We start from the raw sequence: 17,185 nt of genomic DNA, 5'->3' as shown, positions 1-17,185 counted from the left end.
TATCTTCTCCAGTTGGGCTGCTTACCCCCTAGGCTTACTACACATTTTTTATTCTTGATATTTATTTCAGTTGGCCATAGGTCATATACTTCATTGTTCTCCAGTATTGGATCCCTTGTTTTCTGGATGCCATGTTTACCTCTTCAGTTTAATTCCCTTTTTCGCATGGAGCCATCTTCCCATAGTTTCTCCAGAGAACATAAATGGGGAAATTTGAGACCTTCCATGCCTGACTCTGTTCTTATTTGATAATTTAGATAAAACAATTACATTCTTTAAATTACTTTCCATATCCATCTATTTGTTTAAAACTACATTTCCATTCAGAGACTTTAGGAAGAGTAAGAATCTAATAGCATTGGTAGAATTGAGAACATCCTTCTAGCAAGGGGATTCCAGTGGAAGTGGGGAGAGATTACCCTCTCTTTTGGCTTTATAATAACATGTATCTTCTCAATTATCATGGATATCCCCTACCATAGGGCCTGTGTTTGAAGTGTCATCTTGAGTGAGTGCCAGTGCTGTGTCACTTGCTTCTACTTCTGCCAAGGAGCAGAGAATACTGTACTTTTTTCCATATTGAAATGATATATACTGTGTTAGTCTTTAACTTCGAAAACCATGTATTTTGAGTATTTTCAAAAAGGTTAGTGTGTGATGTCTTTTTAAAAACTTCTCTGTGTTTGAAACTTCCAGAGACGACTTTAAAGTATAGAGAGTAGACTGATACAGAGGTCTCTCTCTACTTGTTTTTTTGCAATATGCCCCAAGTACAATATTTTCTCAAAATTTCACAGATATTGTTATATGAATGAATCTTTAGTTTGTTGAATCTTTTGCCTTGTTTGATCACCTATTTTGACTGACAATAAACATGTATTAAGTGTTTACCTTGTACCTTGTGCTTTTTAAATGCTTCAAAAACATCTCATGAAATTAGATTATATTGGTATACCCATTTTGCAGATGAAGTAATGAGGCTTAGAGAGAAAAAATAACTTGCTCAGGGTAATATCTTAGAGATATTAATTAGCTTGCTTTAGGTCACATAGAATTTTAGTGATGGAGCTAGTGTTCTAAACTGGTCAGACTGACTCAAAGCCTAATTCTTAACTTTTAAGTCATACCACCTGCCATATGATTTTGTTATCCTGATTTTGGCTATCCTTTGTATATTTAAAACATACTAGTTTTTCATTCTTACAAGTCTGCATTATGGATGATTTCAAGGTTCACATATTTGAAATTTTTTTACATTTTAAAAAGTATTAAGTTTGTATATTGAAGCTAAAAGTATTCTAATCCCGTTGGCTATAAACCAGTCGAAATTTTTCTAGATAATTCTGTTTCCTTTCCAAGTTTGTAATTTCTAATTTCATAATTTTTCAAGGATTGCCTGGACATCAGGAAGTTGAAGTTAAATATGTGGACTTTGGTAATACTGCAAAAATAACAATTAAAGACGTGCGTAAAATAAAAGATGAGTTTCTGACTGCCCCAGAGAAGGTAATCTATTATTTCTAGGGCCAGAATATCAGCACAAATATGGAAGTCTTTTTAGAAGCTGTTGTCACCATAGAAATGTTAACTACCATTTTTGTCTAGTTTCTGATACAGGGACTGTAGATAAATGTTGCTATGGTTACTACTGAAGAAATAGTATGTATATCATGGCAAATAAGCATATTAAACATTAATTCGGTGTATTTGTGTCTTAAATACTTGTTGGCAGCTTTTAATATATCATTTTGAGATCATATATTGTGGTAAGAGTCATGTTCATGATATATCAAGTTAAAAATGCTTATCTCAGAAGTACTTCTACTGTGATCACATTTATGCCTAAGTATATATGTGTATACAATAGAGAAGCCTGGGAGAATATGTAAAAAACTGAACCTTGTTTATCTCTGGGGAGTAGTAGTATTCTGAAAGAAGGATGAGAAGGGGCCTTATTTTCTAATTTATATACTGTCTGTTGCGTGAGTTGTTTTTAAGCCGTGTTTTTCATTTTAGGAAATGTGTAGTATTATAGAAAAACATTTTAAAATACAAATGAGCAGGCCGGGCACAGTGGCTCATGCCTGTAATCCCAGCACTTTGGGAGGCTGAGGGCGGGGAGATCATGAGCTCAGGAATTCGAGACTAGCCTGGCCAACATGATGAAACCCCGTCTCTACTAAAAAGATACAAAAAATTAGCCGGGTGTGGTGGCGTGTGCCTGTAATCCCAGTTACTTGGGAGGCTGAGGCAGGAGAATTGCTTGAACCCGGGAGGCGGAGGTTACAGTAAGCCGAGATCACGCCTTTGCACTCCAGCTTGGGTGACAGGGCGAGACTCGGTCTCAAAAAAAAAAAAAAAAAAATTACAAATGAGCAAAAGGGAGAATCACTCAGAATCATTGTTCAATATTTTTGTTATCTATACTTTCAGATGCATCTTTTGTGCTTTCAGCAGTTATAAAATCAGACTATAAATTATCCTGTAACCTTCCTTTTACAAGTAATTAATGTATCATAAGTGTCTATAATGAATGCTTGTTATTCCAGTATGTGAATGTGCAACAGTTCATTCAGCCACTCTGCTTTCAGTGATTTGTGTTTATAAAGTACTTTTACAGACATCTTCACACATGATTTGATTATTTCTAATATGTATTAAATTCAGACGTAAAGATTAGTTTTGTACACACTTAAAACTTGAATTCTAAAGTAGGTAGAAATTAAATTTTTTTCTTAATGGTGAAACTTTGTCTGACCCAGGCAATTAAATGTAAGTTGGCCTACATTGAACCATATAAAAGGACAATGCAGTGGTCCAAAGAAGCTAAAGAAAAATTTGAAGACAAGGCTCAAGATAAATTTATGACATGTTCAATTATCAGTAAGTTCCATTTTTACTTGCTATGTAATCACATATGATTTTAAATAACATGAATAACATTTGTCAAATCTTAGAATAAATTCAGTGTGCCATCAGTAGTAGTGGTGAGAGATAAGATTTGTTGAGTATTAGGTACAATGGAATTATATCTTTTGTGGACTCTAAAGTCATCAGGACAAAAATCACCATAAAAGATCAAGTCACCCTTGACATGGCCCCTTGAAGGCCCTAAAGCCAGGAATTAGCTTCTTTTATTTGTTTGCATTTTTGTTAGGACTCTGTCCGTGTCCTTGACATAGTGGATGCTAACGTTTAATATCCAGGAAAGTGAGGGGAGGTGGGACATGATTGACAAATAGCTTTTCTTTGCCTCGCTGGCTTAAGCGAATTCGACTGTGGGTTCTCAGCATAATTTGAAAAAAGTTATTCCTTTTTTGGAGCAGTTGGGCCCAAAATAGAGTCTGACCACTAGCCCACAATTTTCTAACATAACAAGTTGTGAAAATCAACAGTTCAGTAGCAAAATTGGTTCTGAATTGGCATGAGGCTATATATAGTCTTTATCTCGTTTGTAGTGAATATTCATATTTTACTTCAAGGTAATGTTTGTTTATGGGCTGCTGCCCCAGACTCTGCTGGGGGTATTAGATACACATACAGGATAGGTGCCAAGTAGCTTTTCTTGTTAGAAGAATTTTGAATTCTGAAACATGCCTGGCCCCAAGGGTTTTAGATAGGGGGATTGGGAATCTGGTTTGGTTTTTTTGTTTTTTGAGACAGGGTTTCATTTTGTCACCCAAGCTGGAGTACAATGATGTGAACAATGCCTCACTGCAGCCTCAACCTCCAGGGCTCAAGTGATCCTCCTGCCTTAGCCTCCCATGTAGCTGGGACCACAGGCACACGCCACTATGGCCAGCTAAGTTTTAAATATTTTTTGTAGAGATGAGATCTTACTTCGTTGCTCAGGCCAGTCTCGAACTTGTGGGCTCAAGCAATCCTCCCTTCTTGGCCTCCCAAAGTGCTGGGATTACAGGTGTGAGCCACTCTGCCTGACCAGGAATCTGTTTTTCATCTGATATTTTGATCAGTTCCAAAGCTGTAACACACACTGGCTGGGTTGGGCTTAATGAGTAGTAGTGCAGGATGTATGAGACCATGTTTACTTAGCATAGATGTGTAGGACTTTCAGGGGTAGTTTTTACTGTATTCATGTCTTTCTTTTATCGTAAGACTATTGGACTATTCACTGTGAGGAAACTGGAGTTTAGAAAGTCATAACCTAGAAATGATAGTATATCTCTGATAATTTATTTACTTCAGAGCAAGAAATTGTTCTAAAGAAATAGTGTCATTTAAGAGGAATGTGATTATACAGACTGTATCTTAGGCTATAGAAGTTTTCTATCTAGCTTCTCTGAAATGAACAAATGAATTAGTCCTTGAACAGTCCCTACTGATTTTGAAGTAACTTTAACCTGAGAGACCCATAGGTGGTTCACATCACAGGACTCTGTGCAGACAACCCCCAGTACCAGTCCAGGACCAGGTAGACTCTCTGGGTGGCTAGATCTAGAAAGAGACAACAATCCCTGTAGTTCAGCTCACAGGAAGCCACATCCATAGGAAAAGGGGAAGAGTACTGCATCAAGGGAACACCCTGTGAGACAAAAAAATCTGAACAACAATCTTCAGCCTTAGACTTTCCCTCTGAGAGAACCTATCCAAATGAGAAAGAACCAGAAAACCAACCCTGGTAATATGACAAGGCTCTTCAACAGCCCCTCAAAATCACATTAGTTCAGCAGCAGTGGATCCAAACCAAGAAGTAGTCCCTGATTTACCTGAAAAATAATTCAGAAGGTTATTAAGCTAATCAGGAGAGAAGGCGAAACCCAATGCAAGGAAATCCAAAAAACAATGTAAGAAGTGAAAGGAGAAATATTCAGGGAAATAGCTTAAAACAATAAAAAATTCAGGAAGCTTTGGACACACTTTTAGAAATGCGAAATGTTCTGGAAAGTCTCAGCAATGGAACAAGTAGAAGAAAGAAATTCAGAGCTTGAAAACAAGGTCTTCGAATTAACCCAATCCAACAGAGACAAGGAAAAAAGAATAAGAAAATACGAGCAAAGCCTTCAAGAAGTCTGGGATTATGTTAAACGACCAAACCATAGAATTCTCTTCTTCCTCAGGAAAACATATTTAGGGAAAGAATTGAGGAAAACTTCCCCAGCCTTGCTAGAGACCTAGACATCCAAATGCAAGAAGTGCAAAGCTTGGAAAACATATTTGGGGGAATAATCAAGGAAAACTTCCCAGGCCTTGCTAGAGACCTAGACATCCAAATACAAGAAGCATGAAGACCTGGGAAATTCATCACAAAAAGATCTTTGCCTAGACACATTGTCATCAGGTTATCCAAAGTTAAGGATCTGAAGAGCTGTGAGAAGCACTAGGTAACCTATAAAGGAAAACCTATCAGATTACCAGCAGATTTATCAGCAGAAACCCTACAAGCTGGAAGGGATTGGGTCCCTATCTTCAACCTCCTCAAACAAAACAATTTATCAGCCAAAAATTTTCTTTCCAGTGAAACTAAGCATCATATATGAAGGAAAGATACAGTCTTTTTCAGACAAATAAAGGCTGAGACAATTCGCCATTACCAAGCCACCACTGCAAGAACTGCTAAAATTTTGGAGCTCTAAATCTTGAAACAAATCCTGGAAACACATCAAAACTGAATCTCTTCAGAGCATAAATCACACCAGACCTGTAAAACAGAAATACAAGTTAAAAGGCAAAAACAAAAAAAACCAAAGTACACAGGCAACAAAGATCACCATGAATGCAATGGTACTCACATTTCAATGTTAACATTGAATGTGAATGATCTAAATGCTCATGCTCACATAAGAGACACAGAACCACAGAATGGATAAGAACTCACCAATCAACCATCTCCTGCCTTCAGGAGACTCATATAACACATAAGGACTCACATAAACTTGAACTAAAGGGATGGGAAAAGGCATTTCATGCAAATAGACACCAAAAACAAGCAAGGGTAGTTATTCTTATATCAGACGAAACAAAGCAATGGCAGTTGAAGGAGACAGGGAGGAACATTGTATAATGGTAAACGGCCTTGTCCAACAGGAAAATATCATACTTTTAAATATATATGCACCTAACACTGGAGCTTCCAAATTTATAAGACAATTACTAATAGACCTAAGAAATGAGATAGACAGCAACACAATAATAGTAGGGGACTTCAGTATTCCACTGACATTATTAGACAGGTCATCAAGACAGTCAACAAAGAATGGATTAAAACTATACCTTGGAACAAATGGACTTAACAGATATATACAGAACATTTCATCTAACAACCATAAAATACCCATTCTATTCAACAGCGTATGGAAATTTCTAAGACCATATAACCTCAATAAATTTAAGAAAATTGAAATTATATCAAGCACTGTCTCAGACCACAGTGGAAGAAAACTGGAAATCAAAAGGAACCTTCGAAACCATGCAAATACATGGAAATTAACCTGCTCCTGAATGAGCATTGGATCAAAAACAAAATCAAGATGGAAATTAAAAATTTCTTCAAACTGAATGACATAATGACACAACCTATCAAAACCTCTGGGTTACAGCAGAGGCGGGTGCTGAGAGGAACGTTCCTAGCCCTAAATACATACATCAAAAAGACTGAAAGAGCATAAACTGACACTCTAAGGTCACATCTCAAGGACTAGAGAAACAAGAACAAACCAAACCTAAACCTGTCAGAAGAAATAACTAAGGTCAGAGCAGAACTAAATGAAATTGATTGAAACAAACAAAAATACAAAAGATAAACAAAAAACTGGTTATTTGAAAAGGTAAATAAAATTGATAGACCATTAGCAAGATTAACCAAGAAGACGAGAGAAAATCCAAATAACCTCACTAACAAACGAAGCAGGAGATATTACAACGGACACCACTGAAATACAAAAGATCATTCAAGGCTACTATGAACACTTTTATGCACCTAAACTAGAAAACCTAGAAGAGATGGATAAATTCTGGAAAAATACAACCCTCCTAGCTTAAATCAGGAGGAATTAGATATCCTGAACAGACCAACCCCAAGCAGCAAGATTGAAATGGTAATTTAAAAATTACCAACAAAAAAAAGTTCAGGACCAGATGGATTCACAGCAGAATTCTACCAGACAATCAAAGAATTGGTACTAATCCTTTTGACACTATTCCACAAGATAGAGAAAGAAGGAACCTTCCGTAATTCATTCTATGAAGCCAGCATTACCCTAATACCAAAGCCGGGAAGGGCACAACCAAGAAAGAAAACTATAGACTGATATCCTTCATGAACATAGGTGTTAAAATCCTTAACAAAATAGTAGCTAACCGAATCCAACAACATATCAATAAAGTAATCCATGATCCAGTGAGTTTCATACCAGGGATGCAGGGATGTAACATATGCAAGTCAATAAATGTGATACACCATGTAAACAGAATTAAAAACAAAAATCACATGATCTCAATAGCTGCAGAAAAAGCATTCAACAAAATCCAGCATCCCTTTATGCTTAAAACTCGCAGGAATTCGGCGTACAAGGGACATACCTTAATGTATTAAAAGCCATCTATGACAAACCTACAGCCGACGTAATATTGAATGGGGAAAATTTGAAAGCATTCCCTCTGAGAAGTGGAACTAGACAAGGATGCCCACTCTTACCTCTCCTCTTCAACATAGTATTGGAAGTCCTAGCCACAGCAGTCAGACAAGAGAAAGAAATAAAGGGCATCCAAATCGGTAAAGAAAAAGTTAAACTGTCATTGTTTGCTGATGATACGATCGTTTACCTTGAAAACTCTAAGGACTCCTCAAGAAAGCTCCTAGAACAGATAAAATAATTCATCGAAGTTTCCGGATACAAAATAAATGTACACAAATCAGTAGCTCTTCTGTACCCCAACAGCAACCAAGCGGAGAATCAAATCAAGAACTCAACCCGTTTTACAATAGCTGCAAAAAAATAAAAAACTTAGGAATATAACGAACCAAGAAGTCAAGACTGGAAAACTACAAAATACTGCTGAAAGAAATCATAGAGGACACAAACAAATGGAAATACATCCCATGGATGTGTAGAATCAATATTGGATGGGTAGAATCCATCTGATTCTACCATATTCCAATGGTACCCATATTAATGGGTAGAATCAATATTGTGAAAATGAACATACTGTCAAAAGCAATCTACAAATTCAATGCAATCTCCATCAAAATACCACCATCATTCTTCACAGAATTAGAAAAACAATTCTAAAATTCATATGGAACCAAAAAAGAGCCCACATAACCAAAGCAAGACTAAGCAAAAAGAACAAATTTGGAGGCATTACAATACCTGATTTCAAACTATGCTATAAGGCCATAGTCACCAAAACAGTGTGGTACTGGTACAAAAATTGGCACATAGACCAATGAAACAGAATAGAGAACCCAGAAATAAACCCGAATACTTACAGCCACTGATCTTTGACAAGGCAAACAAAAACATAAAGTGGGGAAAGGACACCCTTTTCAACAAATGATGCTAGGATAATTGGCTAGCCTCAGTAAGAGAATGAAACTGGATCCTCATCTCTCACCTTTTATGAAAATCAAGACTGATTAAAGACTGAAATCTAAGAATGGAAATATAAAAATTCTAGAAGATACCATTGGAAAAACCCTTCTAGACATTGGGTTAGGCAAGGATTTCATGACCAAGAACCCGAAAGCAAATGCAATAAAAGCAAACATACATAGCTGGGACCTAATTGAACTAAAGAGCTTTTGCACGGCAAAAGGAATAGTCAGCAGAGTAAACAGACAACCCACAGAGTGGGAGAAAATCTTCACAATCTATGCATCTGACAAAGGACTAATATCCAAAATCTACAATGACCTCAAACAAATCAGTAAGAAAAAGACAATCTCATCAAAAAGTGGGCTAAGGACATGGATAGACAATTCTCCAAAGAAGATATACAAATGACCAAAAAGGTACGAAAAAATGCTCAACATCACTAATGATCAGGGAAATGCAAATCAAAACTACAATGCGATGCCCCCTCACTCCTGCAAAAATGGCCATAATCAAAAAATCAGAAAACAGTTGATATGTGGGTGGGGTGAACAGGGAACACTTCTACACTGCTGGTGGGATTGTAAACTAGTACAGCTGCTATGGAAAACAGTGTGGAGATTCCTTAAAGAACTAAAAGTAGAACTACCATTTGATCCAGCCTTCCCACTGCTAGGTATCTACCCAGAGGAAAAGAAGTCATTATTCAAAAAAGACACTTGCACACGCATGTTTATAGCAGCACAATTCACAATTGCAAAATCGTGGAACCAACCCAAATGCCCATCAATCAATGAGTGGATAAAGAAACTGTGATATATATATATACACACACACACACACACACACACACGAATATGAATGATGGAATACTACTGCACAGCCATAAAAAGGAATGAATTAACAGCATTTGCAGTGACTTTGATGAGATTGGAGACTGTTATTTTAAGTGAAATAACTCAGGAATGGAAAACCAATAATCATACATTCTCACTGATATGTGGGAGCTAAGCTATGAGGAGGCAAAGGAATGGACTTTGGGGACTTGAGGGTAAAGTGGGAGGGGTGTGAAGGATAAAAGACTACAAATATGGTGCAGTATATACTGTTTGGGTGATGGGTGCACCAGAATCTCACAAATGACCACTAAAGAACTTATTCATTTAGCCAAATACCACCTGTACCCCTATAACTTAATGGAAAAAAAATTTAAAAACCTTTTAAATGTATACTGTTATAACTCTTATAACTTGGTTAATATAGATTGTTGCTGTTGGTAATGGTTATCTTTTTATTTAGAATCATTCTGACTAGCAGCTACCAGCTGGAAAGGTATAGGCATATACGGATCTCAGTGCATTGGCCGGGCGCGGTGGCTCAAGCCTGTAATCCCAGCACTTTGGGAGGCCGAGACGGGCGGATCACGAGGTCAGGAGATCGAGAGACGATCCCGGCTAACACAGTGAAACCCCGTCTCTACTAAAAAATACAAAAAAATAGCCGGGCGAGGTGGCGGGCGCCTGTAGTCCCAGCTACTCGGGAGGCTGAGGCAGGAGAATGGCGTAAACCCGGGAGGCGGAGCTTGCAGTGAGCTGAGATCCGGCCACTGCACTCCAGCCTGAGTGACAGAGCAAGACTCCGTCTCAAAAAAAAAAAAAAAAAAAAAAAAATATGTTTTCTAAAGAAATTTCTATCATATTTCAGATACTTATTGACCAATGTCCCTGTGCAGTGTACCATAAATAAGTAAACACACATGAGACGCAAGCCTTACACTCATTTAACTCCCAGTCTAGTTTAAGAAATAGATCTGATAAACAAAAAGAATTAAAAGTTAGATAGTTTGTCCTAAAAAACACAGGGACAGCAAAAAGTTCTAGTTAATTGAGGGCTCTAGATTGAGTTTTTGTTGTTTTAAACTTTGCGCCATTTTTATAAAAGCTGTAAACCTTTGCAGATGATCACTGGCCTGAGTTAACTTTCATTCACCTTGGTCCTCCTGGAACTTGGTTGAGTTCCATAAAACAATTAAGAATACAACAGAACACTTCTTCAAATGAATATATTTATATTTTTCTGAATCTAAAAGCTTTGAACTGATTTCTTTATATAATGGCACACAGTAACCTAAAATAAAATGTTCACTAATTTGTATATGTTACAGATAACACTGACAATTCATTTATATCTGCAAAATGCTACTTTAACTCCTAGCCACTATGACGTTATTCTACAAGAAATGTCATGTATGCAAATGAAAGAAATTAAGTTTCCAATTTTTAAAAAATTGCCTCATTTAGGCCGGGTGCAGTGGCTCAGGCCTGTAATCCCAGCACTTTGGGAGGCCAAGGTGGGTAGATCATTTGAGGTCAGGAGTTCGAGACCAGCCTGGCCAACATGGTGAAACCCCGTCTCTACTAAAAATACAAAAAAAAATGAGCTGGGCGTGGTGGCGCATGTCTGTAGTCCCAGCAACTCGGGAGGCTGAGATAGGAGAATCACTTGAATCCAGGAGGCCGAGGTTGCAGTGAGCCGAGATTGCACCACTGCACTCCAGCCTGGGCGACAGACTAAGACTCTGTCTCCAAAAAAAAAAAAAAAAAGCCTCATTTTGTATATTTTGTGACATCTTTCTTTCCCCAAATTTTCTTAATGGTTTCACAGAAATTCTGGAAGATAATGTGCTCTTAGTTGAGCTTTTTGATTCTCTTGGTGTTCCTGAAATGACAACTACCAGTATTAATGACCAGCTAGTCAAAGAGGGCCTAGCATCTTATGAAATAGGGTAAGTAGATATGTAAACTTTCATTGTTAGTTCATGTTCATATGTAACATTGTAATTGCAAGAAGGGAAACTGGCATATCGTTCCCCATTGGAGATGTGCTTAGACTGTAGACCTGGGAATTTTCCCTGTCCTGGACCAGAAAAAATAGAAAATAATTGAAGTCATTAATCTAATGAGGACTAGAGTGACTTTTCCCTCCATTACTAAGAAACTCAGAAACCAAGAGAAAGGCTCCTTGAGAATGCTTCTAAGGAAAGGAGACTGGTGTCTTATTTCTGCTTAGGAAGCCCCTTGTGACTGATTGAGAAAGGAATTCGGAAGAGAAATGGCAGGATGGAGAATAAGCGTAGTGGTAGAGTAGCTTACATTTCCATTTGTAGAAATGTTAATTTTCCGGGATTCAAGTGGATACTTGGAATGATAACCAGGCTTGGGCCATTGTGCTAATACTTACCCCAGACAGGCTCGTGGTTAGGGTGACCCCAGAAGCAGAAGAGTAGAGTGGTAGCAAGGACAGGTGGGAGGGTTTTGAGGTCAAGACAAAGAATTCTTCCACAGTAGGGACTTGTGTAGTGGGAGTGGCCCTGGAGGAGGCTGAGGTGGGCGGATCACTTAAGAAGAGTTTGAGACCAACCTGTCCAATATGTTGTAACCGTCTCTACTGAAAATACAAAGATTAGCTGGGCATGGTGGCGTGCACCTATAGTCCCAGCTACTTGGGAGGCTGAGGCAGAAAAATCACTTGAACCCGGGAGGCGGAGGTTGCAGTGAGCTGAGATTGTGCCACTGCACTCCAGCCTGGGTGACAGAGCGAGACTCTGTCTTAAAAAGAAAAAAGAAAGCCAGTATTCAGATAGCACCCACACGTGATGCCTGTCAGCATAAGCCAAAGAAGTAGTGACACCCCATAGAGGCCTGTCGTGACTCATACTAGTGTTAATGATCTGTGGCCATGCTTTCCTGCTCACTCTCATGCTGGAGGAGCTAGAATCAGGAGCTTTTCCACTATAGGTCTCAAATGAGAGCAGAAAAGAAATGAGAATAAACATTCAAATCAATGTTGGTCTGGGCTGGGCACAGTGGCTCACGCCTGAAATCCCATCACTTTGGGAGGCTGAGGCAGGCAGATCATGAGGTCAGGAGTTTGAGACCATCCTGGCCAATATGGTGAAACTCTGCCTCTACTAAAAATACAAAAAATTAATGGGGCATGGTGGCGGGTGCCTATAATCCCAGCTACTTGGGAGGCTGAGGCAGGAGAACTGCTTGAACCCGGGAGGTGGAGGCTGCAGTGAGCCAAGATCATCTCACTGCACTTCAGCCTGGGTGACAGAGTGAGACTCCATTTAAAAAAAAAATTTTTTTTTTGGACTGAATCTTCTCCTTTCTTTTTAAAGTCAGGGTTATTGAAGTATAACTTATGTACAGTAAAAAGTCACCCGTTTTAGGTCCACAGTTAAATGAATTTTGACAAAAATAGTCATGTAAGCATCATCACAGTCGAGATACAGACCTGAGCAAATGCAAACAAATATTTTGCATACAATTCTTTTCATTAACTTTTGTTGTTTTTCAGGTACATCCTGAAAGATAATTCTCAAAAGCATATCGAAGTTTGGGATCCTTCTCCAGAAGAAATTATTTCAAATGAAGTACACAATTTAAACCCTGTGTCTGCAAAATCTCTCCCTAATGAGAATTTTCAGTCACTTTATAATAAGGAATTGCCTGTGCATATCTGTAATGTAATATCTCCTGAGAAGATTTATGTTCAGTGGTTGTTAACTGAAAACTTACTTAATAGGTATATATATATTATATATAAGGAAAATATTGCAAATGATTTTATCCTTTATACTGTTTCAAATATCTAGAAGTCATAAATATAGATTTTACAAGCAAAATTATTTTAAGTTGTCTCTCAGCTAGTTAGAAGTATGAAAATAGGATATCTGTTGGCTGTTTCCCCTGTATTAGAATTTATTCATTCTACAAATACTGAGGACCTACTTCATGACAACCAGTATTGTAAGTGTTAGGGATACCCTGGTATAAAACATAGACAAATCTTTGTTGTCATGTAACTTCAACTCTAGTAGAGGGAGAGAGAGTGAACAAATAAAATTTTTAGTGTGGCAGATGGTGATAAGGGAAATAGAAAAAATGAAATATTTTGGGAGGAAGGCACTTTTAGGATGGTGAAAGAAGACCTCAGAGACAGCGACATTTGAAACGGGCCTCAAAGAAGGAGGGAGGGAGGTAAGCCACATGAGTGTCTGAGGGAAGTTTCTCTCGGGCAGAAGGAAAAGCTAGTTCAAAAACCTGAGGAAGAAATACACTTGTACATTCAAGGAAAAGCAAGGTGTCCAGCTTGGCTGGAGTGGAATGAGCAAGTGGGGATAGTAGAAAACATGTAGCCAGAGAATTATATACGAAAAGGTTTGGAAAGTTAAATATTTTTTATCTCTGTAGTTTAGAAGAAAAGATGATAGCTGCCTATGAAAACTCAAAATGGGAACCTGTTAAATGGGAAAATGATATGCACTGTGCTGTTAAGATCCAAGATAAAAATCAGTGGCGAAGAGGCCAGATCATCAGAATGGTTACAGACACATTGGTAGAGGTAAATTGCAGAGTTAAAAGTATGATTGTGAAGGTGAATGCATTTTTTATTTTTTCCCCCAGAGTTAAAACAGTTTTCATTGAGTGTTTCAGTTTGCCAAAAAAATATTTCCAAGTGTTGTTTGTCTGTAGACTTAAAAAGTTATTATTTTCTTAGGTCTTGCTGTATGACGTGGGTGTTGAACTAGTAGTGAATGTTGACTGTTTAAGAAAACTTCAAGAAAATCTAAAGACAATGGGAAGACTCTCTTTGGAATGTTCTCTGGTAGACATAAGGTAGTTTTTAGCTCAGTAATTTTCTCATTATTTTAAATATTATTTTTAGATAGGTTCTTGTCAGTTTTAATTTTGCTAAGATATTCTGGAATTTTCCTAAAATCTAGTTAATTTTGGACTTTAAGAGGGGAAGAGAAAAGTTGGGAGCACATAAATTTAGTGGCATTAAGAAATAGAGATTGGTGAGTGTGAAAGTATCGAGATAGAAATCAAACTGTTGAATATTAAAAAATTTTACTTTGAGGAACAACAAACACAAAAATAAATTGTATAAGTTTAAAATTGCATAGAAAGCTAAAAATATGTAAATTACCAAAAAGTCAATTTGTAAAGGATTCTGGGAAAATGACAGAACAGTTTTAGTCTGCTGGAATCCCACTATAAAAACAGCAACTTGGATAGTGAAACAGAAGACTACAGAGTCAATATCTACAGCAAAATCAGATGACAAGTTACTTCTGTGAGCCCTCAAATATTAGCAGGTGGGGTACACCATGAACCAGGACCTTTACAGTATCAACATTTGCATGGGAGGATTTGGAAGCAAGGCAGACTAGGATTCCAACAGCTCTGAGAATAGGAATCGGCAATGGTATTTCACTAGTGCATGCAGGCCGATCTGAGAACAGCAGCCAAAACTAATGGATAAGGCAGGACGCAGTTCTTATCTGAATGCAAGAAAGAGGTCTGTAAATGTGCAGACCTTTCTATCCCATGATACTGGAGTCTTTTTAGCCACATAACCTCTTAAAAGTAAACTGAAACTCCTTTCCATGACCCCACACTGAGAAGAAATTGCTGGTAATAGAGTTCAATTTGAGCAAGATAAGCAGTGAAGCAAAGGAAAGAAACAATCTAGAAGAAAGGAGGGGAAAGGCCAGGTGAGGTGGCTCACACCTGTAATCCCAGCACTTTGGAACACCAAGGCAGGAAGATCACTTGAGGCCAGAGTTCAAGGCTGCAGTGGGCTATGATTGTGCTACTACATTCCAGCCTGACACAGTGGTTTTTTAACCTGTTTTTTAACCTAAATACAGAATTTTACAGTTATTCCTGCCACATTTCTTCTAATTGGTTTTGAAGCTCAGATATTTGATTTTGTTATTCCATGTCTAGGCTGCCCCGTCTAATGTTGTATTATCTGTAAATTTGAAAGCGTACCTCTGTCAGAGTTGTAGTCTACAGTTTATGAGCTAACTCCAACTAATATGCACTTGGCCTGCAGAATGTTTTTTGAACTTTGACATATTAACTGTTTAAAAAACTAGTAAATTTCACATAAAAATTTGAGTTTCTTTTATTGGCAAAAATTGGATATCTAGCCTCTAAGGTAATAATATTACCAAAAATAACTGGCCTTCCCCCAGAGGTTCAGAACAGTTGTTAACTTTTGTTAAATAAATCCTGGCTGCTATTCACGATAGAATACTAGATAAAATTGTACATATTGGAAACAGCTCTATCATTAAATCTACTGGCAGATTGTTTGCTATTGCTTTGATACCATAGTTACCCAAATCACTTGGGGTAGCTTGTAGTTCTAGACCAGGGTGTCCAATCTTTTGGTTTCTCTGGGCCACGTTGGAAGAAGAATTATTGTCTTGGGCCACACATAAAATACACTGACAGTAATAATAGCTGATGAGCTAAAAAAAAATTGCGAAAAAATGTCATAATGTTTTTAAAAAGTTTATGAATTTGTGTTGGGCTGCATTCAAAGCTGTCCTGGGCCACGTGCAGGCTGGACAAGCTTGTTTTAGATTGTCTCAAATTTGATCACTGACTTGAAGCCAATTGCGTGTTATTTGGCTAAAAGACATATACACATACACACACTTAGATATACATATATGTGCAGGCTTTTCAGACATGGATTATAAATAGGAATATTAAAAATCTGTTTACCAATAAAGCCAAAAGATCCCAAAGACCCTTTCAACATTATTATAAAAACTTTAATGAACCTTTAAGAAATTAAAATACTGGTTTATCTAGCTTACTTATATCTTATCTGCAAGGATCTCATGAGAGAACTCCAGATACACTATACAATATGCCTTAACATTTATTGTCTACTAGGATAGGCATTGTATGATGTGCTTTACGTGTGTTAGTTTAGTTCTCACAATAGTACCGACGTGGAACTATTATCATCTCCATATTACAATTGAAGAAACTTCATGATGAGAAATTAAGTACCTTATCCAAAGTTATTTATATAAATCTAGCATTGGTTTGATTTATCTGTTTTGAAACCTGATCTTTTTATTTTGTTTGTTTGTTTATGTATTTATTTATTTACTTTTTGAGACAGAGTCTCCCTCTGTTGCCCAGGCTGGAGTGCAGTGGCGTCATCTTGGCTCACTGCAACTTCTGTCTCCCAGATTCGAGCGATTCTCACACCTCAGCCTCCTGAGTAGCTGGAATTACAGGCGTGCGCCACCATGCCTGGCTAATTTTTATAATTTTAGTAGAGATGGGGTTTCACCATGTTGGCCAGGCTGGTCTCAAATTACTGACCTCAAGTGATCCACCTGCCTCGGCCTCCCAAAGTGCTGGGATTATGACGTGAATCACCATGCCCGGCCTAAAAATTGATATTATAATAGGGTAGCTTTTTTTTAATTTGTTTTATTCCTTAGAGATCCTTGTTCTAATAGGATACCTTCTTCTTAATGACCCATTTCTGTAATCTTACAGGCACCTCTTCTATTGTCTGTGATCACTGATGGTGACAATGGGACACTGTAAATCTTTCCAGTGCCCTGGAATGGAAATCTCAGCTCATATACTATATAAATCCTATCTTAGTTTTCACTTTGACATTAAATAGTTCAATCAGAATAATTGAACAGAATTATATCAGTCCCTTAATTGTGCCTAACAATACAGAGAATGTGTTTCTGTACATACTTCAAATGGTATCTTATGGACTGGAATGGAACACCA

At 37.6% G+C, this 17,185-nt stretch overlaps 1 protein-coding gene across 9 annotated transcripts in view; it reads left to right on the top strand.

The window, feature by feature from the left end:
- Positions 1-17,185, top strand: part of LOC105490240 (ring finger protein 17) — a 114,326-nt gene that overhangs the window by 64,314 nt on the left and 32,827 nt on the right. For all 9 annotated transcript variants that reach the window (XM_011755664.2, XM_011755665.2, XM_011755663.2 and 6 more), the window contains 6 exons: positions 1,391-1,506; positions 2,763-2,883; positions 11,217-11,337; positions 12,915-13,142; positions 13,811-13,961; positions 14,118-14,236. In XM_011755664.2, coding sequence (XP_011753966.2) covers positions 1,391-1,506; positions 2,763-2,883; positions 11,217-11,337; positions 12,915-13,142; positions 13,811-13,961; positions 14,118-14,236 — 856 coding nt within the window. The remainder of the gene's footprint in view (positions 1-1,390; positions 1,507-2,762; positions 2,884-11,216; positions 11,338-12,914; positions 13,143-13,810; positions 13,962-14,117; positions 14,237-17,185) is intronic.

This window comes from Macaca nemestrina, chromosome 16 (assembly GCF_043159975.1).
Source record: "Macaca nemestrina isolate mMacNem1 chromosome 16, mMacNem.hap1, whole genome shotgun sequence".
NCBI lineage: Eukaryota > Metazoa > Chordata > Mammalia > Primates > Cercopithecidae > Macaca > Macaca nemestrina.
The sequence above is the reverse complement of the archived record's forward strand: the minus strand, read 5'-3'. Positions and strand labels throughout refer to the sequence as shown.